The 22922-nt window shown below is 46.4% G+C and overlaps 1 protein-coding gene across 1 annotated transcript; it reads right to left on the bottom strand.

The window, feature by feature from the left end:
• Window positions 1-18557: 18557 nt before the first annotated feature.
• Window positions 18558-22073, bottom strand: Cyp26a1 (cytochrome P450 family 26 subfamily A member 1). Its single transcript, XM_050158055.1, has 7 exons — window positions 21792-22073; window positions 21372-21596; window positions 20834-21127; window positions 20593-20754; window positions 19997-20131; window positions 19323-19475; window positions 18558-19082 (listed from the first exon to the last, which is right to left on the bottom strand). The coding sequence occupies exons 1-7, from the start codon at window positions 21978-21980 to the stop codon at window positions 18741-18743; spliced, it is 1500 nt and encodes a 499-aa protein (XP_050014012.1). The 5' UTR covers window positions 21981-22073; the 3' UTR covers window positions 18558-18740.
• Between the last annotated feature and the right edge of the window lie 849 nt (window positions 22074-22922).

The following is a 22922-nucleotide window of genomic DNA, read 5'->3' as shown; positions in this document are numbered from 1 at the left end:
GTATTAGTGGTGTAGGTGTATGCATTAGTGTTGTGTGTGAGAGAGAATGATATGTAGATATGCATATGTATGTATGTGTGTCTCTATGTGGTGTGTGTTAGAGAGAGAGAAAGAGAGAGAGGGAGAGAGAGAGAGAATGATTTGTGCTATATGTTTTGGTGCGTATGTATGTAGTGCATTGTACATGTGGTATGTATGCTGTGTGGTGTGTATGGTGTGTGGTGTATATGGTGTGGTGTATGTATATGTGGTGTTATGGTGTGTGGTGTATATGGTGTGTGTATAGTGTGTGTATGTGGTGTATGTATATATGGTATGTATGGTATGTGGTGTGTATGGTATGGTGTGTGTGTATGGTGTGTATATGGTATGTGTGTATGTATGTGGTGTGTGCATATATGTGGCATGTATGGTGTATATGGTGTGGGTAGTGTGTGTGTGATGTGTATGGTGTGTGTGGCGTGTATGGTGTATGGTGTGTGTGGTGTGTATGGTGTGGGTACTGTGTGTGTGATGTGTATGGTGTGTGTGGTGTGTATGGTGTGTGTGGTGTGTATGGTGTGTGTGGTGTGTATGGTGTGTGTGGCGTGTATGGTGTGTGGTATGTATGGTGTGTGGTGTGTATGGTGTGTGTGGCGTGTATGGTGTGTGGTATGTATGGTGTATGTGGTGTGTATGGTGTGTGTGGCGTGTATGGTGTGTGGTATGTATGGTGTGTGTAGTGTGTGTGGTGTATATGGTGTGTATGGTGTGTTGTTGTTCTCTCTCTCAGGTACACATAGTCATCACTCTAAGTAGTTCACTGTCTCCTCTCCCTTCCCATCCCCATTTCTTCCCCCTCTCCTCCCCTTGTCCCTCTCTCTAACATAATCAACTTTATAACTTTTGGGGGTACTTTCTGAAGAACCCTAAAAAATACAGAAGGATGAAAGTTTCTCTCCTCTCTTTTCCTCTATGATCCCAACCTCTTCACCCAGCCACTTCCCCTCTGGCCTTGTCCCCTTCTCTTGGAGCCTTCACATTCCTCCCTTCCACACTTCGCCCAATTACATCTGAGCATCACTCGTTCTAGTCAACCTATCTCCAGAAGCTACGCTGACCTACCCACACCCTCTCACTTACTGCCCTGGGTCCCCACTCCACAGGTCTGCATAGACCTCAACATCCTTCCCCTGGCCTCTGCTCTGGTTGCCCGTCCCCCACCCCCAGGACTTTGCCAAGTACCTGATCATCCCAGCTCCTAAACTGGGCATCACCCCCTTTCATTGCTCTCCTATCAGATGGATCCTCTGAATTCTAGAGGACATAATGTAATTGAGTCCCAGATATCCACCTCCAGGGAGCCTCTGACTTCTGTCTCCATAACACACCAGCTCATGCCCTGGCTTTTTCAGGTTTATTCTCACAGTTAAGGACCAGCTGAGGACATGGGCCATGTCAGTTTACTTCCTTGAGCATCAGTTACTCTCAGCTGACAGCTAGGCAGGATGATGCTCGCTGCACGGGGTGTGATGAGTTCAAACCCCACATCTCCCCGGCAGCGGCGCAGAGCTCAGTCCCCGCCACACAGACCTGACTGTCCCGCCCCACTTCTCATCTCTCTCCCCGCCATGTGCTTTATCCTCCAGGGCCGACGCCGGCTCTTAGAATCACAGTTTGCCAAACACACCCTGTAATTTTCTGCTTCCAATAATCCAGCAGCAATGGTAATGAGCGTTTTGTTTTGTTTCATCTTAAACCAAGTTGGTATTGTATAAAATTATCTGGTTGTTTTAGCTTACCTAAAATATTCATATCAGTAAGACACTGGAATTTAAAAAAAAATAATTAGGGTTTGGTTGTTGTTGTTTTTAAAGCTTGTCTCAGGAAGTTTTTATAAAACAAAGTAGGAAAAAACTGATTCCTGTCTGCTCTGTCCTTCCACTCTGCTCGAGAAAGTATTTGCAATTCAAATCGAAGCTAAACTCTGTTTTTCACTTAGAAAAACACATTTTCCCCAGCAATGAAACTCCTTTTTGTTGAGTACTTCCCCTGGAAAAGAGTCCCAGTTCCATACTTTGGATGTGAACAAGAGAATGCTACTGATCTCTCTCCCCAGGATCTCCACGAGGACAAACTTAGAGCTGTGAAGCTCACCACACACACACATGCACACACACACACACACACACACACACACACACACACACAGATGCACACATACCTCCTCCATCTCTTAGAATTCTTCCTAACGGAGCTCCGTCAATGACAGAGATGGGGTTAAGTTTCCGTTCTTTTACGGGACACCAGCTCAGGTCCAGAGAGCTGAAATCAGACCTCTAACTGCAGCTGCGCTATCACGATGACTTCTGGATTTCTAGCTCTCCCGGTGGAACAGTGTGGGGTCAAGAGAGAATGCCTGTGTGTTGGTAGGTGGACAGATGTTTCTGCAAAGCTCATGTTCAGTGTGTGGGGCTCTATCTAGGTGTGAACCCTGGCTGTTCTGTCCCTTACCAAAGGACACACCTGGGTGAACAGCTGTTATTCCATTTTCTGGTTTGATATTGTTGTGTAGATTCAGCGAATCGATTCATGGTGCCCACTAAGCGCTCAGCATAAATAGGAGTCATCATTACCCTGGGTAGAATCAGCGCCCGATCCAAACACAACAAGCCTGAGACAGCTTAGGGTTATGCTGGAGAACACTCCTCTGGGTATAATACGGCCACTGCCATTTTGAAATTGGAGCAGCTATGATTACCTACACAAGACATAAGACACTAGCATTCCCTTGTGAACAGGGCAGACGGCTCACAGAGTTCATGAGACAGATCCGGAGTGCTAGAAACAAGCTCCCGTTCACAAAGAAAGAGACCACCGCTCCAACAGGACGCGATGGCGGGCGTGCGCGCCCTTAATTCCAGGCTGGCCTGGAAATCATGATCCACCTGCCTATGCCTTCTGAAGGGAGGGAGATCATGATTTCCAGGCCAGCCTGGTCTACATGTAAGTTCCAGGCCAGCCAGGGCTCTGGAATAAAAGCGATCACTGCTCTAGTTGGAGTGTTGGACAGGGCAAAACGTTACTCCTGATCGAGAAGGTGACTCAGAACAGCAACGCACAGAGGCAGGAAGTGAGCTCGCGCTCTATTCTAACTCAAGCGGTGACTGTGTCTTCTCCTCACTGGCCGGGGACAAACAGCACAGTCTTATTAGATTGGCTAGTTGTTTTTTTTTTTTAATTAGTTAGTTATTTTATTTATTCGTTTGGTTGGTTTTGGTTTTTTAAGACAGGGTTTCTCTGTGTAGCCTCAGTTGTCCTGGAACTCTATAGACCAGGCTAGCCTCAAACTCACAGAAACGGGTCTGACTCTTCCTCCCTAGCGCTGGGATTAAAGGCATGCACCACCACCACCCTGCCAGATTGGCTAGTTTAAAAAAAAAAAAAAAAACTTGCTGAAAGGAAATGAAGGGGGAAAGGCCAACCTTTTAATCCAAGAATGTAGCAGAGCATTTGTATAAACAAAAGCTTTACTGGTCATGGGAGCATTTGCATGAAAGTCTTAGAAGATCAGGGATATTAAAAAAAAAAACCTTGAATTCCTTATCATAAATACAAGTTTTATAGCATTTGATAGAAAAGACTCCTATTTAATGTTCCTTACAGCAGACAGCACTCCTGAAGTTAACAGTCACTAAGGCAGGAAACGCTGTTTGTTAGTGGGAAGGTGCCCAAGGCCCTGCCTGGCCTACAAAATACCCAAGAGACAATGCAGAAAGCCACACTCCTCCATGAGGACACATAAGCACTTCCCAATTGCTGGGGTGATGTTTATTCCACGGGATAGAAGCCTGTAAGTTCCTGTGAGTAGCCTCACACTGTGTAGGTGATTAAACTCCTTGGTTCGTCTAGCTGGATGTCTTAGTTGGGGTTTTCATTGCTGTGATGAAACACCATGACTAACGGTAAGATGGGGAAGGCAAGGGATTATTGGGTTTACACTTCTGCATCATAGTCCCGTGGTTCTCAGTCTCCCTAAGGTTATGACCCTTTAATGCAGTGCCTCATGTTGCGGTGACCCCGGACCGTAAAACTCTTTCCATTGCTACTGCATAACTGTAATTTTGCTACTGTCGTGAATTATAAATATCTCTGGAGATAGAGGTTTGCCAAAGGGGTCTTGACTCACAGGTTGAGAACCATTGTCATAGTCCATCGGTGGAGGAAGTCACAGCAGGAACTCAGACGGGACCTGTGTAGGAGCTGATGCAGAGGCCATGGAAGAAGGCTGCTAACCGGCTTGCTTGGCCTGCTTTCTTATAGAACCTAGCGCTACCCACAACGGACTGGGCCCTTCCCATCAGCCACTGATTTAAGAAATACCCTTCAGCTGGATCTTAGGGAGGCATTTTCTCAACTGAGGCTCCCTCCTCTCTGATGAGTCGAGCTCCTGTCGAGTTGACATAAAACTACCCAGCACACTGGGCTGAGGGAATTGTTTCTCTGGTCTGTTTTTGATACCCTATCTGACATTAGTTCATTCAGATCTCTCTAGCAAATACCACATAAAACAAATGATTCAGATCTTTTACTTGAATAGACTTGGTTTAAATCTCGGCTCCAGCATTTACTTACTAGTGAGGTGACTTAACTGTTGTGTGCTTCAGCAGTTCCATTTGTAAAACCAACATTAAAAACAATGCCTGGTGCAGGGGGTGGGGGAGACTATTCCAGAGGACCCGGGTTCGATTCCTAGCACTCACATAGCAGCTCACAGCTATCTATAACTCCAGTTCCAGGGGATCAACACACTCTTCTGGCCTCTGGGGACATCAGGCATGCATGTGAGGCACAAACATAGATGCAGACAAAACATCCACCCCCATAAAATATTTTTTTCATTTTAAAAAAATTATTGATGACATTTTATTTACATAAAAACAATTCCTGATGGATCTGGAGAGATGGCTCAGTGTTAAGAACCAGTATTGATCTTGCAGAGGACCTGACTATAATTCCCAGCACACACATCTGACAGCCCGTAAGGCCCTGTAACTCTATCTGCAGGGCACTGAACACCACTGGCCTCTCTTCAGACTCCTATACCCACATGTACACACACTTTCATACAGACACACAAAAATACACATAATTTTTTTTAATAAATCTTTTTTAAACAAAAATTGCAGAGCCAACCACTAAGGATCTAGGTCAGACAGAAGAATCACTTGAACCCATTATTTCAGGACGGAAGACCCTGTTAGTTCTACCTGAATCAGAAGCGAGGCCAGCCGGAATATCGCTTGGAGCAGTCATTCAGTACGTTCGCTGTTTTCCCTAGAATGCCACAACACTAAAGTGGATTGATTCAGAACTGTATCCACAAGCAAACAGAGGTTTTCAAAGGGTAGAGCTGTAGGATTTTTTCTATTCAAGTTGTTGACTAGGGGCAAAATAACATCACACACTCACTGGTCGGATGGCACTGTCTGCACCACCATGAGAGGCAGGCTCCTTGGACAGGAAGTCAAACATCCCTTTCCCACAGGTGACTGCTAGAGCCCATGACCTGGGATCTGCCAACCAAGTGCTCATACATGGCAACCAGGGTATTGCCTGCCTTTGAAAACAGAGAAGAAAGGTTAGGAAGTAGAAGGCAGAGACAGGAAGGGCTGGAATCTCCACCTGCTGCAGCACCAGAGCTTTTAATTGGCCTGGCCCACCCTGTGATGGTTTGAATGAGAAAATTGAATGTTTGGTCACCAGGGGGCGTCACGATTTGAAAGGTTTAGGAGGTTGGCCTTGTTGGAGAAGGTTTGTCACTGGAGGTGGGTTTTGAGATTTCAGAAGCCCAAGTCAGGTCCAGTGGCTCTCTCCCTTCCTGTTTGATTCCTGTGGCTCCAGATGTAGAACTCCCAGCTAACTCTCCAGCACCACGTCAGCTCCCCTCCGTGATGAATAACTTCTGAAACTGTAAACAAGCCCCAATTGAATGTTTTCTTTTGTAAAAGTTGTTACAGTCAGCAGCAGGCGGAGGATGGCACTAGAAGCCTCAGCAGCACAGCGGGCAGGCCAGGCTGCCAGGAGCATCTTGACAGCAGTGGCCTCCAGAAATGATCTGACCATCAAAAACCCAGCCTCATCCCTGTTTGCACCTGAAGGAGAGTTTCGACAGAGCCACAGCTCCCAACTACACCTATTAAAGGGAAAGGAATCCCCCTGAAATACAGGCTCCACCTGTTCTGATTGGAGGAAGAGATGGGTAGACAACAGGGTAAGAATACACTATAGACAACATCAAGAGCAATTACAGCACCACCAGAAACTGATGGTTCTACAACAGCAAGATCTGAGCATCTCAACACAGATGAGACAGAAGAAAACGACCTTAAAAATAACTTTATAAAGATGATTGAGGATCTTAAAGAGGAAATAAAAAAAAATTCCCTTAAAGTGGAGGAAAAGACAAACAAAAAAAGAAGAAGAAATCAACAAATCCCTTAAAGAAAAAGCAATCAAACAAATGAAAGAAATGGTTCAAGAAATAAAAATTGAAATAGAGGCAATTAAAAAAAACACAAACAGAGAGAAATCTGAAAATAGAAAATCTGGGCAAACAATCAGTAACTACAGAAGCAAGCATACACAACAAAATACAAGAGATGAAAGTGCGAATCTCAGGTGTTGAAGATATGATAGTGGAAACAGATTCATTCATCAAGAAAATGTTAATTCCAACAAATTCTTAACACAAAATACCCAGAAAATCTGGGACACCATGAAAAACTTGAACCTAAGAATAATAGGAATTGAAGAAGGAGAAGTCCAGCTCAAAGACACAGAAAATATATTCAACAAAATCATAGAAGAAAACTTTCCCAACCTAAAGAAGACCATAGCTATGAAAATACAAGAAGCTTACCAAACACCAGACTGTACCAAAAAAAAAAGTTCCCTCACCACATAATAATTAAAACAGTAACATACAAATAAAGAAAGACTATTAAGAGCTACAAAGGCAAATGGCCAAGTAACATATAAAGGCAGACCTATCAGAATTACAGCTGACTTCTCAACAGAAACAGTGAACGCCAGAAGGTTGTCATCAGGTGTTATGCAGACATTGAGAGACCATGGTTGCCAGCCCAGACTATTATATCCAGCAAAGTTTTCAATCAATATAGATGGAGAAAACAAGATATTCCATGACAAAACCAGATTTAATCAATACCTATCCACAAATCCACAAACTCATGGAAACTGAACAATGCTCAACTGAATCACCAAAGAAGAAATAAAGAAATTAAACGCTTTTTAAAATTCAATTAAAATGACCACACAACATACCCAAACTTATGGGATGCAATGAAAGCAGTGTTAAGAGGAAAGTTCTTAGCACTAAATGCCTACACAAAGAAGCTGGAAAAATTCCACACTAGTGAAAAAACCTCATCAGGAACAAGACAAGGTTGTCCACTCTCTTCATGTCTATTCAATATAGAACTTAAGGTTTTAGCTAGAGCAATAAGACAACAAAAGGAGATCAAGGAGATACAAATTGGAAAGAAGAAGTCATACTTTCACTACTTGTTGGTGATATGATAGTATACATAAGTGATCCCAAAAATTCTACCAGGGAACTCCTACAACTGATAAACACCTTTAGTAATCTAGCAGGATACAAGATTAACTAAAAAAAAAAATATCAGTAACCCTCTTATATGCAGATGATGAATGAGCTGAGAAAGTAATCAAAGAAACACCACCCTTTACAATAAATAAATAACATAACAAAATATTTTGGGGTAACTCTAATCAAACAAGTGAAAGACCTATATGACAAGAACTTTAAATCTTTAAAGAAAAAGATTGAATATAACACCAGAAAATGGAAAGATCTCCCATGCTCTTAGACAGATCAGATTAACATAGTAAAAATGACAATCTTACCAAAAGCAATCTACAGGTTCAATGCAATACCCATCAAAATCCCAGCAAAATTCTTCACAAACCTTGAAAAAACAATGCTCAACTTTATATGAAAAAAAAAAACCCACGATACCCAAAACAATCCTGTACAATAAAGGAACTTCTGGAGGCATCACCATCCTTGACTTCAAACTATACTATAGAGCTACAGCTTGGTATTGGCATAAAAACAGGAGGACCAATGGAATCAAATCGAAGATCCAGATATCAATCTACACACCTATGATCACCTGATTTTTGACAAAGAAGCTAAAATTATAAAATGGAAAAAAGAAAGGATATTCAATAAATGGTTTCCAGCATAAGTGGATGTAGACATATAAAAGAATGCAAATAGATCTATTTTATTGTTATGCAGAAAATTGAAGTCCAAATGGACAAAAGACTTCAACATAAAACCAACCACACTGAACTTCATAGAAGAGAAAGTGGGAAAATGGCAGCCTACAGAACAGAAAAAGATCTTCACCAACCCTACATCTGACAGAGGACTGAACTCCAAAATACACAAAGAACTCAAGAAACTAGACATCAAAAGAACAAATAATGCAATAAAAAAATGGGCTACAGACCTAAAGAGAGAACTCTCAACAGAAGAAACTCAAATGGCTGAAAGACATTTAAGGAATTGTTCAACTTCCTTAGCTATCAGAGAAATGCAAATCAAAACAACTCTGTTTTGATACTATCTTACACCTGTCAGAACGACCAAGATCAAAAACACTGATGACAGCTTATACTGGAGAAGATGTGGAGTAAGGGAAACACTCCTCCATTGCTGGTGGGAGTGCAAACTTGTACAGCTGCTTTGGAAATCAGTATGACGGTTTCTCAGAAAATTAGGAATCAATCAATCAATTGGGTATATACCCAGCAATACCACTGTTGGGTATATACTCAAAGGATGCTCACAAGGACATTTGCTCAACTATGTTCCATAGCAGCATTATTCGTAATAGCCAGAACCTAGAAACAACCTAGATGCCAGAAGAATGAATAAGGAAAATTATTACTGAAACATGGATAAGAAAAATGTGGTACATTTACACAATAGACTATTACTCGGCAGTAAAAAATAATGACATCTTGAAATTTGCAGGCAAATGGACAAAACTAGAAAAAAAAAAAAATACTGAGTGAGGAAACCTGTAACATGAGGGCCTGCTAGTTGGTGTTTCTGTCCTGCCCAGTTCCCACAGTTTTTAGGTCCCAAAGAAAATACGCAGAAGTCTACATTAATCATAAACTGATTGGCCCATTAGCTCAGGCTTTGTATTAGCTCTTATAACATATATTAGCCCATTATTCTTATATATGTTAGCCACATGGCCAGTACCTTTTTCAGCAGGGAAGGTCACATCCTGCTTCTTTCATGATCTAGGCAGGACTGGGAAAGAGCTTCCTTCTTCCCAGAATACTCCTGTTTTCTTTGCCCCACCTCTACTTCCTGTCTGGTAGACCCGCCTATACTTCCTGCCTGGCCAATCAGCATTTATTTAAAACGTGATTGACAGAATACAGACAATTCTTCCACACCAGACCAGAATACCAGGTGTGAAGTGTTACACAAGTTCTAATTAGTCTTAATAATAAAAACCCAGAGCAAGATATCAGGGCAAATCCTGAAAGATCAGAGAGACAAAGTAGGAAGCCACAACCAGCTTTTGCCTTGCTAACTCCTTAGCCTAAAAAGGGCTGAACTCCTTCTCCTCCCAGCCATATCACTCCCTGTCTATCTATACAGACCTCTATGGTTGACCAGTGACTAGCTTCACCCTCTGATCTTCAGGCAAGCTCTATTTGTTAGCACACAAACAGAATATCACCACAATGAAGTGTGTGCTGGCTAGCTCAGTTCTCCTGCTCTCTCTTTGCTTAGTTTTAATTCTTACCGAGGGTCTTTCAGCCTTGTGAGTTATGTTGGGCCCTTTGGTCTTTAAGGAAGACATACCCACATGGCCATTGATCCCTTACTAAAATTCTCTTCCTGGTAGCACCCCTTTATACCTGGTGATTAGTCTTAGTTCATATCCACAGAGAAGGCTCCCCAGGCTTCACTGAGATTGACTATTGGCTGTAATTATTCCACAAGTCTCTCTCTCCTGTGAGGTTTGACATGCTGTTAAATCCAAACAATCCAAACAACCAATCAGCGTTTATTTAAAATATAATTGACAGAATATAGAATTGTCCCACACCAGGAACCCCAAACCAGAAAGACAAATATAATATTACTGACTCATAAACAGATATTAGACATAAAGTAAAGGATAAACACCCTACAGTCCACAGGCCCAGAGAACCTAGATAACAAAGAGGACTCTAAGAAAGTCATACATGGATCCACCTAGGAAGGTGGAAAAGACAAGATCTCCTGAGTAAATTGGGAGTATGGGGGGCAGAGGGAAGGTGGAAGGGAAGAGGGGAGGAAGTAAGGGGAGTGAGAAAAATGTATAGCTCAATAAAAAAAAAGTTGTTACAGCCATGGTGTCTCTTCACCACAACAGAACACTGACTAAGACTCACCCGCACCCTGCATTCTAGGTACCAAGTCCAGGGCATTGAGCAAGTTAAGTAAGCCTTCTGCAACTGATCTAGAGTCCTATACCCTCAAATTCTTAATTACAAAATCAATGCAGATACTTTACAACCAGAAGAAACATCCAGAATGTATTCTGAAGTGTGAATGATCTCTTTGCTAGATTTTCTCACACAATTTAGCAAAGTCCTTCCACCCCTCGTTCTCCTTATCAGACAGGCCACCAAAGCGATCCTTCAAGGCGAGCAGATGTCCTTGTATTGACCCTACTAAAGCTTCACAATTTCCCATAAAATAAAGGTGATACTATTTTTTTTTGCACTCATTGGACAGACATGTTGTCAGAGATCCACGGTAGTCTCAAATAAGCATCTTCTTTGGTGTTGCAAACTCCTTTTCCTGAACCACACCTTCAGAAGTGAAGCATTGATTTTTCCACAATGCTGTATGTACAAAGATACTTTAGAACACAGTGCTCAGAGTGTCTGAAGCTGGAAACAACCTAAATGTTCAGCAATCTCCCCTTATCTCTGTTGTTTATGGCATCTTGTGGGCAGAGGAGGGGCTGGGGATTTCAATGATCAAAAGGCGCTTTATGAAAACCGCTACTCAAGTGCAGGTGAGAGTTGGGACTTTTAGGTTCCTTCCAACAGTGAAATTTTAGCTGTCTTCCCTTCAATGATGGAAGAGAAGCAGGAACTAGAAATAAAAGGTGTATCAAGGTCAAACTAAACAAAGCATAAGGGGATCATTGTTTCACCCACGCAACCAGCAAACCTGAATACTCAGAGAACTCGTCAAGTTTGGTTCATCCCTAGAAATCCCAAAGCCTTAATGTGCATCAGTTTGCCTTGGACTCTCACTCAATGTGCATGGATTCAGGAAGTCTGAGGTGATACCTGAGACACTGCTGCTGCATCACCAAGTGACCAAAAGAAGCAGAAGCTGCTGGTCCACAAAAGAGACTCACTAAAGGGATGGGGTCAGGGCCTTTGAGAGGGCTCAGTGGGAAAAAGGCACTTGCTGCATAAGGCAGAAGACCCGAGTTCAATCCCTAGGATCCACATAAAAGTGGTAGGTGAGAGTTGTCATCAAAGTTGTCCTCTCTCCTACACACACACACACACACACACACACACACACACACTGTAGCAAGCACATATCACACATAACAACAATAGCAAATAAAACAAAACACTTTTCTAAAAAGAAGGGATTGATCTATTCATCTGCTTAGGATTGTCCAAGTATTTGCAGAAAGTCCTGAGCCCCAAGAAATCCATAAGCACTAGACAGACCAGGACAACTTGTCACCCCAATGGCTGGATTAACTAAAACAGGGTCCTGAAGACGTAACTGAGTGAAGCTCACTTGCTGGAAACACTGGCAAACTGAAGAGTTTAAGCATCTATTCACTCGGGCTTCACCCAGCAATTGTCCGGTCTGCGATGCTGGAGGAGATGCCTCCTGAGACCATCCAGACAAGGGTTTCTTACTTTCAGCAGCAGCAGGGGGCAATGGGTGACAGCAAAAATACAAAAACTCCAGGATTCCTCAGAAACAAGAAGAAGGCAGGAAAAAGCATCCACGCCTTCGTCTGAATGCACTGTGGGAGCCAACCTCCAAATGGGGCTGGTCCTTCTCAGTTCTAGAACCCCCCACAGGGACAGCTCACCCGGGTCATCAGTAGACTAAAGTATGATTTTCGACGCTAGGTGACAAAAGACATTAAGGCTTCGCTCCTGCTCCTGGTTTTGGATCACTTGTTCTGAGCAAGGCCAGGTGCCATGTGTCAGGGACCCTTGAGCCACTCTGTAGAGAGAATCACATAGTGAGGAACAAAGCCTTCCTGTCACCAGTCACATGAGTGTCATCCAGGAAGCCAACCCCTGAAGTGCTACTCAAGGCTTTGGGTAGCTTCATTCCTATCCAACAGCAGACAGAAGAACCTCTCAGATGAACTGGTTTGGGTTTCGTTTCTTAAATATAATTTAAAATTTTAACTTTCTTTGCTTTGTATATGTAGGTGTTTGTTTGCACACAGAACACACCACACGAGTGCCTGGTGCCATCAGAGGTGAAAAGTGGGTGTTAGGTGTCCTGAAACTAGAGTCACAGACAGTGAGCTGCCATCTGGGGTCTAGAGATTGAACCTGGGGCCTCCGGAAGAGCAGCCTGTGCTCTTACGCACTGAGCCACCTCTCCAGTCTCTCAGATGAACTCTTAACAGAGTCCTCTAAAAACTCCTCAAAGACCAAAAAACCAAGAGGTTTCAAACTAACAGTCAATAATGCCACAAATTTCATTTTTCTTAAATGTTTAAAAAGAAAAAAAAAAGGATTGTCTCCAATATCCAAAGAGGCTGTTCCCAAACAAATCAAGATGCCCAACACCTGAAATAATTGAAAGACTTTTAGACACCAAGATCTTCATTCCTACAATTGAAGAGTAGATCAGGCCTACTCTAGAGGGTACCTATGCCCCCGCCCCCCAGGTCTGCACACCTGGCTCTAGGTACAGCACATCACTTACCAACCCTGTGACGTTTGCAATCACAGATCAGAAATGCTGTCACTGGTGGTGCTCAGTGTGGTCCCTGGACCACCAGCATCAGCATCACCCCGGGACTAGCTGTAAATGCAAATTCTTGAGTTAATGCAGAAAACCTAGGATGGAGCCAATTTGTATCTCAACAAGCCCTCTGTGGGCATGCATCCTGCACACTCACATCTCCCAAGCAAGGCTTCTTGCCTCAGAGTCTTAGCTACTTTTCTATTGTCATGAAGAGACGCCATGACCAAGGCAACAAAGAGTTTGCTGGGGGCTTGTTTACTGTTACGAAGGGTGAGTCCCTGATGACCATGGTGGAGAGTATGGCAGCAGGCATGGAGATGGAGCCGGAGCTGAGAGCTTACATGCTGAAACATCAACCATCAGGCAGAGAGAGAACCGACTGGAATAGCCAACCCCCAGTGACACACCTCCTCCAACAAGGCCACCCTTCTAATCCTTCCCAAACAGTTCCGCCAACTAGGGACCAGCCATTCAAATACATGAGCCTATGGGAGCTGTTCTCATTCACACCACCATGCTCAGCTCCAAAACATGTGAGGGCACAGCTCTACAAACGAGCAGAGTCCGCCACTAGCCCCAGCAGAAACACCAACGAGCTGGACCTTCTGCCAGGCTTGCTGGAAAGTCCACTGTGGCTATAAAACCCCAAGTTCTAACAGCAACACCGTGAGTCTCTCTCCTCAGAGGTGTGCAAGGATCAAGAATCAGCACGGTGCAGTCTTAAGAGTCTCTTCGACGTGTCCACAAATAACCAACGCACGGGGCTTTGTTCTTTGCTGCTGTTCTTGTTAGAACTGAAAACAAGTCGGAACCCTGAATTTCCCAATCCTGGAGCCTGAGGTGCTCAGGTGATGCACCCACAGCTCTTCCTCCAACCCTAAAAGTCAGTGACTGGCTGATATTAAGTGAAACTTTCCACTTCAGAATACCAAGTCCCCTCATCCAGTATGAAACGGGACAATGTAGTGTTGGGTGGCTTGTTTGTTCTTGGTGAACCAACTGGTCTGTTCTTAGTGACTTGATTTTTGTCACATCATGAGCAACGCGCTTTATCCTCCTTTCCCAATTCAAATGAATCTACTGGTAACTTCAGGCTAACAGCCTGGAAGCATCTACTATTGCTAAGTAAGCAGAGATCTCTAACCTCTCAATGGACTAAGAGTTTGGCGGCGGGGAGAGCCCTTGCAGTGTGGGGCAGTTTTTGTACTGAAGCGGTGTGGTTACGAACAGCGCAACACGATAGCTCTCACCCAGAAAACCCACCACGCAGTCCAGAGCGAAGCCTCCACCCCGTCCCAGGGTTCTAACCGGAGTTGACTCTACTTCAAAGAAAGGAAAGCTTGTTTGGCCAAATACCCACGGAGCATTGGTTTCAGGAATGTGACATGCTGTTAAACCACACCGTGTAAGCTTGCGGCCACTGAGATTTTCCAAGGATGAAAGTTTCACTTTAAAAAAAAAAAAAAAAAAAAAACCATGGCCCCATGTAAGTCAAAGAAACACACAAGGTAGATGGTGCCCAGAAACATTCTTTCTCGGAGAACGCCTACTATGTGTGAGCATGTTCTGGAGCACGGCAATAAATTATGTAAACAGAGTAAATGTACGTGATTAGAATGCCGAAAAGCGTTTCCCAACCTTGAGTAGCATTTCAGGCGGTAGAGCAGAGGGAATGGCCGGCTGGGCAGAGTCCTGTATCGGTGCACGGCTCTGTAGGACGGCCGTGGAGAGAGAAGGGATGCTCCACACCTGGGATCGTGGCCTGAATGAATGGTCAGCATGGGGCAGCTGGAGGAAGTTGCTGGGTATTGGAGCAGACACAGAAACTGCGGGCAGAAGCGACATATCACAGGGTCCTCGGTGCCTCTGTGCCTCCGCCTCATCTGGTCCTAAGGCTCAAGGCGAGGGCTGTCTCCCTGGATTGTTCTTAATGTGTATTTCAGAATAAAGATGGCGTCGGAAGACCTGAACAGCAGGAATGGAAGTTCAGGGCTTTGCAACTGTTCAGCTTTGGGAGAGGATAGGGGAGCCATTTAAGACAACTTCCCCACCCAGCTTCCATTTGAATGCGCCTGCTGACAGGGAGCTTGCTCCCTCACCAGACCTCAGGTTTTATCACCAAAGGACTCTAGCTGTTTCTTCACATAGCGGCCTTGACACCCTCCTCCCCTGGTCAACCTAAACGTGCTCTGTTCAGAAGAACAGGTCTGGACCTGTATTTTACAACAGTTTGGACTCACTTTGTAGGAGCCACCACAAACTCTCTAACATCCACAGAGCTCTTTTTTTTTTTTTGATTTGGTTTTATTTTGCCAGGTGTGGTGCCCACCTTTAATCCTACCATTCCAGGGGCTGAGGCAGGCAGATCTCTGAGTTGGATGCCATGGATGCCAGCCTGGTCTACACAGCGAGCTTCAGGCCAGCCAGGGTTTCATGATGAGATCCTGTTTCAAAGCAAACAGATTTATTTTATTTTTATTATGTGTATTGGGTGCTGTGTGGAGGCTGAAAGAGGTCAGAAGAGGTCATCAGATCTCCTGGAGCTGCAGCTAGAGGCAGCGGTGAGCTACCCGGTGTGGGTGCTGGGGACCACACTCAGGTCCTCTGCAAGGGCAGAAAGAACTCTTAATGACTACAGCCCCCACAGGGCTCTTTCTCAAGGGATGGTTCCAGAATTGAATTCATGTCACTGACTAGGTTGCCTATGTTTTTGGAAAACTGGGGTAACATAGCATAGATCAAAATATGGGCAGCATGGGAAATACTGTAATCCAGAGTCTACAGATTGTTGGTGGCTCCCTCTAGAAACAAACGACGGCAGGGTTGGGTAAACCTTGAGTACGTGAGCCCTTGCTAAGTCATCGGGTGCTTTTCAGCTTCTCCCTGTCTTGAACCAGAATGTATCAACTTTGGATTTCATGGACACTGGTGGAAAAGCCACAGAGCCCCGAGCTTGGCAAAGAAGGGAGAAGACCGCCCCCTTGTGGACCTCTGGGGGTTTGCAAAGTGCAAATGCCCTGAACCCACACAGGGCATTGGGGGGGACCTGGAGCCCCAATTCACCTGTCGCTTGTGAAAGAGTGGTAGCAGGGACAGAAGGGGTGGCAGGGATACAGGAAAGGAAGTTAGAAGATGGGGATCCCTCAGTTGGCTACAGAAAATGGGAAAGCTAATAGGCAAATGTTACTAGCTGTTAGGCAAAGGGTAGGGGCCGGCGGGCGAAGCATCAAGAACTCTTTCCTGATTCCCAAACTCCTGGTGTATCTCCTTCTCTGGGTCTCTAGTAGAAAGAGGTAACTATAGTTGTGCAGAACTTAGGTGCCCTCTCCTTTACATCCCTCTCCTGATAATGATCTGTGGTCGGTGGCACCCCATCTCTGACTGAAGACCAAAGCACCGGAAATGACAAGGGCAAACCCTGCCGGAAGGAGGTGGTAGGCCCACCTACAGCTACAGTGAATGCAGCCCACCATCGCTGTACGGAGCCCTGGGAGCCCCAAGGGCCATTTCCTGTAGTCATTGCCCTCCTCCCACAGTCTTGGCCAAGTCTTCGACCTTTCGCCATCACCTGGGCACCGACCCACGCGCACTTGTACCAAACGCATGCTTGTCCAGAGAGGTGTGAGCTAGGCTCACTTCACATCCTTTATACAAAGCTCACACCACACACCTAACCTGCCTTCACTCGGTGCCCACAGCGTCACCAGAGACTGCACCGGAGGTGTCCCTCTAAGGTGGATTCTGGACAATATAACTGAGCTAAAGGAAGTCTTGAGAAATCACGAGCTCCTTTCTCAAAGTTCTCGGGGAGGGGGAGGGAATTAAGGTGGCTTTTAAGAATTTGAATTATTTGGTTCAAGTCCCTTTTAGAATTCAGCGTGGGGGTTCACCATCCTCAAGTCGCCAAAGACATCGCTGTTAAAGGCAGTCGCCCGCCAGGAAAATGCCACGTTGAAATCTTTCTAAAACGGTCTTGTATAAAATGATCTGTAATCGTGATGCCCTTGAGCTAGCTCAATCTACCTGCAAAGATCTAGGGCAAACATTACGGAGAGGATGAACCGTCTTATCACGCTAGAGAATACTGAAGCTATTAGCAGCCCATCTCATTTCTCCATAGTGCAATGTAAGGCTACTGTAAGGCATTGTGGGTTATTCAATAAGTTCTCTAAATGTCAGAAGACTCCAACGATAAGAAGTTCTGCCCAAACACTGAAGTCAGGTAGAACACGCACATCTAATCGCCGACAGAACGCTGTTCAAACACCTAGGTCAGACCACCCAGCTTCTGTGGCATTGCCAAATTCTCAAATTGTAAAGACAATTTTAAAGTCCAAAACCTACAAACAGTCGGAGGTTCAATGAGCAGGTTGTGCCATTTCAAAACGGAGAATGTGCTTGCATAAGCAAGTCACCGTGGCTAACCTTTCTGGATCGAGTCCGGCCTTCAGTTTAGAAACGTGGCCACGCCAGGGTCAGAGCTGTGACAAACCTGTGCTTTCAAGGAGGTTAGCCAAGGTTCACAGGGTCATGACTGGGCCATTTTATCAGTCACGTCAGGCTCACACCCTATTGCCAGAGATAGATAAAAACTTTATCTGTCACTGAGCTAAATCTGCTCCTACTGCCTGGTCTTGAATAAAGAAAACCTGGGCTCAGCTTATCTAAAGCAGCCTTGTCTTTCCCGGCACGGTTTCCAGAAGCAAATTCTAAGGAAAGGTGACATGCCAGGAGTTTTCTTGTTTCATTTTGGTCAAGAACTGTCCATACTCAGAGTGACTGGCTCCGTCTTATCTAAAATATCAGCTTCAAAAGAGGGTTCTGCCTTTCTACGACGTGGATTAACTATGCTAACTGAGATGTTAGATTGCTGACCCTGGTACATTAGGAGGATGCTTCCCGATGCACCAGCATTGTTGCCTTCCCAGAACCATCCTTCTCTACAGTAGAGCCAACGACCAACACCACAGAACTAAAACAGTCCCAGGTTCAACTCCCAAAAGCACAAAAGGAAAATAATCTAAAATTAACTTTGGGCTGGCAAAGGAGAGATGTACCTCAGTGGTAATGCACTTCCCCTACACAAGTGAGGCCTTCGATCCAACCCTAGCACCATAAAAATGTAAATAAATAAATTTAACTTAATTAGCCTTGGTAAAGTTTCGAAATGTGGAATCTCAACTATCTTATAAGAATTTGCAAAAATACCCTTGGACCAGCACACACGTAATGCATGTTTTCTAGCATGGAGGGGGGAACTATGGTTTCATTCTAAATCATTTTAAATGTACAAACTACATCAGTTCTTCCTAACGGGAATTTCTGTTGGTGTGTTTTGTTCTTTAGAGAAAGTATCTCTGTAGCCCAAGTTGGCCTTGAATGTCTGTCCTTCCTGCCCTTACCTTCCAAGTACTGGGATTACAGCCATGTACCACCATGGCCAGCTTGCCAACAAGAATCTTAGAAGCAAGAAAAGTACTTTTTAATGTTACTTTATTTGGAAATCATACAAATTCATTATTTTAATATTTAAAGACCATGGGGCTGTAGTAGAGACACATAAATATTAGACTATACATTTAGAAATTAAATAAAGGCAACATGACACTATAAAAAAAAACACGTATACTTCAAAGAAGTCCAAGAGTTGAAATACCCTTCAGACATCACCCCGGAAGTGGGTGAATCTTGCGGGGAGATTGTCCACAGGGTACACAGTGGGGCTAGTTTTCATTGTAGGAGGTCCATTTAGAAGCTGCCAGTCACAATGCCTGGCCAGCTCCACTGTAAATATCTTAAGAAGAATTTTTGCAAACTCTTTGCCTACACAGCTCCGAAGGCCTCCTCCAAACGGAATGAAGCTGAACCTGGATGCGTCCTCGGGATGAGGTGGTATAAAGCGGTCAGGGTTAAATTCCTCCTTGTTAGCGAAGTTATCTGCCACGTCGTGTGTGTCACAGATACTATAAATAACATTCCAGCCCTTGGGAATCTGGTATCCCTGGAAAAAATTAGGAAGTCCTAAGAACCGGCAAGCCGGACTTGAGCTTGCAAGAACAAAAAGTCATCATGGATACGGTTGGGGTAGAGAGGAGGGCGAGTGGAAGGCCTGATTTGCATTACTGAATGGTGCAGGACAGTATCAAAGGCAGTAAGCCCAGGGATACTCTGCTCAGGGAAGCTGAGGCTCAGAACCACAGCAGGGCAGACAGGGTGGGGGATGGGAAGGAGGAGAACTCACATTCAACTCAAAAGTCTTCAGAGCAACCCGAAACCCTCCTGGAACTGGGGGATTCAACCGAAGGGTCTCCTTAATAACACACCCAGTGTATTTAAGCTGCTCCAAAGTTTCCATGTCTAGCTTGCTGTCTTCATTGCTTTTGCAAAGTAAGCCCTATCAAAAACAGATACAGAGGGGGAATGACTCTTGGGCACCCCAGTGAAACCAGGCCAGCTGATGTCAACAGGACTAACTGTTGCCTGAACCCTAAGGCGTCTGGATGGGAGAGGATACCAGGGAAATGGTAGCTGATGACCAATCACTTCCACACTTCCTCAGCCCAAACCCACCACCTCTTTTCAGCCGGGGAATGTTGCTCACCAGGTGTCCCCTTACCAATAATGCCCACCCTGATCGGCTATGGCACTAGCCGCGCTATTCATTTTCTTGAGTGGGCAAATATCCACGAAAGGAGAGCCTAGTAATCTCTACAGTTCTGCGAGAGGTGGAGGAGGTGTAGGAATACAGGGTCAAACTCTGCCCAAGAGAGATTTTAGCACAAAGAACTGCCCTTTTAAAACTACAAGCCCCCTTGCCCTTGGTCCTTCCCTTTCATAGTACCGGGTTTAGGGAGCAAACTTACTTAATGGGAAGTGCGGGGCTAGGGCAGTAGGGAACCTCTAGAATCCTCCTACCTTATTCCGTATCTCCTCTCGGACTTTCCGGAGAACGGGTGGGTAGAGTCCTAGGTAAGCAATCAGCGATGTGGCTGCACTGGCTGTAGTTTCATGGCCACCAAAGAGGAGCTCTGTTGAAGACTGCTTTAGTGCCTAGGGATAAAAACGGAAGTTTATTCAGATCTGCGTGCAGTTTTACAGCACCATTACAAAGGACCGAGCTGAGAATACTGAACGGAAGATTGCAGGGAAAAAAACGCTTTGCTCATAGAAAGTCAAAGGAAGCAAACAAAATGCAAAAACTCCCTTAATTTTACTCTTCCTTGACCTTGGTTTTATTAATGCCTCCCAATGTTCTTTCAAACTTTGCAAATGAGACTTCCCCTTTGAACCTAGGGACCATTCTAGTTGTACAGCCACCCCCTTTCTTTCACAGCTCTCCAGATCTAGCGTTAACCCTCAGGATTCCTCAGTGCAGTCTGAGTAGGCTGTCCACCCTGGAGAACCTGGGCTCCTGACAGCGCTTTTGGACCGCACCCCCCTCAGGAAATGTTCTGGAAAGTCGGAGACACCGCCCCCCCCCAACCTTGGCACCTTCTGAAATAGCTAGTCACCTGCATATCCAGCCGCTCTCCCCTCTTCCATGAGTGTTCAATCAGGAGCTGCAGTGCGTCCTTGCACGAGTCCTCTTGGGGCTCGTCAGCCCGAAGCCGGTGGATCTTGGCACGAATGTTCTCCTCGATCCGCGCGTGAATAAGGTTCCTCGCCTTCACGCCCTGAGCGCGGAGACAGCATGGCGGTGAGCGGACGCCAGTCGTGCGCGCCCCTCGCTCCAACTCCGCCAACTGCCCTTACCCGGTACAGCCCGCTGAAGGGCACGTCAATGGGGAGAGAGAAGAGATTGCGGGTCATCTCCTCGAAGGCTTCCACTAGCTGCTGCTCGTCCTCCCCGCTGCCGCTTGCCGGACCAGGCTCGCAGCCCAGCAGGATGCGCAGGGCTATGCGAAACATGAGGCGCTTCACCTCGGGGTAGACCAGGAGGCCGCGCTCGCCGCAGCTTAGCCACTGCTCCAGACAACTGCCCACCTCCTCGGCGATCACCGGCACATAGCACTGGAGTGCCTCGCGGTTGAAGGCCTGCATAATCACCTGATCCCCCAGCAGTAGAGAGATTACAAACCTCTTCCCCTTCACACACCCCATCCCGCCTTCCCGAGTACCCTTCCAGGACCCCCAGAGCCTCCAGTCCTACACACGTGCTGGCGTGGAAACATAAATCTCAGAAAGGGTCCTGGTCCCCACCTCCTAAGGCTAACCCTCATCAGCATCTATTTGAGCCAAGCCAAAGACTGAGATCTCCCTGCTATCCAAGGCGTTGTCACCTCACCCTCACCTTCTTTCGCTGCTTGTGAGACGAATCGTGCAGGTTGGAGAGGCATCCGGAGCCCAGGATGGTGCGCACGGACGCAGGCCACTGCACCGCCACCAGCCGGTGCTCCCCTAGCAAGACGCGCCGCACGTTATCCGCGCCCATCACCCGCACCGTGGGCCGCCCAAATAGATGTGTCTTGTAGATGAAGCCGTATTTTCTGCGCTTCATCTGCAGAAACTTCCTCCGCTGAGAGTGAGGTGGAAGAGAGAGACCGGCAAACCGCGTGAGGGGGCGCCGGGGAGCATCTGGCCACCGCCTAGCCCCTCTTTTCGCCTTAGTCGCCTCCCTCGCAAGGACACTTATCCCAGCTTCAGCCCAGGCCCAGAGCTGAGGCGGAAAATCCTCCGGGAAATCCTCAGGTCCCTTCCCGAGCTCCCTTACCTGCAGCACCATCTGCAAGGTTTCCCCAAAGAATGGGAAGCCCATGGTCCCGGGGGGCAAAGGGAGGGCGCAGCTGCGGTCGCGGCTGCTCACACAGTACAAGTACCAGAGCTTAGTCGCTGCCAGGAAGAGCAGCAGCGGCAGCACGAAGGTGCAGAGAGCACTGGCCAGCAGCGCCGGGAGCCCCATGGCACGCAGCAGCCTCCGCGCCACCTGCCGCCGCCGCCCTCGCTCCGAACCCCGCCGCGCGCCCTCTTTATAGGCCGCCCAGGTTACTGCCCACGTTACCTTGGTCAGACAAATTAGTTCACCCAAAGTTCATCTTTAATTGCGGATCGGGCCCCTAGCTCCTCCCCCCGCGAGGCGCTGCCCAAAATCTTTAACCGTTTGTTCCGCGCCCAGGCAGAGGCGGCGCACTGGCGGCTTCCCCGGGAGCGCGCCTCCTGGGGTGCGGGGCTAGGAACACCGCCTCCCCTATCCCGGGTGTGCGGAGCTCCGAGTCAGCAGGGAGCGGTCGGGAGCTGGAGGGAGCGGGTTGAGGATCTGGGACTTTGGAGTCCTAGGCTTTCTAGCTGTCTTTTGGTTGTCCTACGGGCTGCCCCAGCCCAAAGCAGCCTTCCTGACTTTCCATTCAATGGCGCCACACGGTTTGGAGAGCGTGTTCAGAAATCACCATTCAGTGGACTTGACCCACAGGTTGGGTAAATGAGATCCCAAACACTTCCTGATCTGTGAGGATCCTAAGAAGATCCCAGGGCTAGGGTCCAAGCCGGAGCATCGGAGGTCAAGTACGACTGACAGATCGTTGATCCCGCAAGTGAGTCAGCGCATGAAGTCTTCGGAAGAGGTGCTTTAGGATTCAATTGCAAGAAAGCCTTTGGGTCTCTGGGACCCCAGGAGCAGCCTTGCACAAGCCCGATTTCCCTACTCTGCAGCCCAGTGGTGTACTAAAGAGCCCAGCGGCTCCAAAGTCGGTGCCCAGCTGTGGTGATACCGCCAAGCTGGCTCAAATCCTATGGCCCTGGGGCTAGCAAACCCAGCCAGGCAGCCGGGAAGAGGGCCCCTGGTCCAGGCAGATAAGGGGAGGAAGACAGAGGGAGGAAACCCAGGAGTCCCGTTCCACCGCGGAGT

This window comes from Alexandromys fortis, unplaced genomic scaffold (assembly GCF_014885135.2).
Source record: "Alexandromys fortis isolate MF-2015 unplaced genomic scaffold, M_Fortis_MF-2015_v1.1 scaffold_10, whole genome shotgun sequence".
NCBI classification, from domain to species: Eukaryota; Metazoa; Chordata; class Mammalia; order Rodentia; family Cricetidae; genus Alexandromys; species Alexandromys fortis.
The sequence above is the reverse complement of the archived record's forward strand: the minus strand, read 5'-3'. Positions and strand labels throughout refer to the sequence as shown.

What these genes read in the sequence shown, in the direction of transcription:
- Cyp26a1 (XM_050158055.1), bottom strand. Translation starts at nt 21,980, where the DNA reads ATGGGGCTCCCGGCGCTGCTGGCCAGTGCTCTCTGCACCTTCGTGCTG. An exon ending in CTCACAAGCAGCGAAAGAAG is followed by an intron (nt 21,128 to 21,371) that starts GTGAGGGTGAGG and finishes CTGGGGGATCAG; the next exon opens with GTGATTATGCAGGCCTTCAA. An exon ending in GAGAGCGGCTGGATATGCAG is followed by an intron (nt 20,132 to 20,592) that starts GTGACTAGCTAT and finishes TTTTATCCCTAG; the next exon opens with GCACTAAAGCAGTCTTCAAC.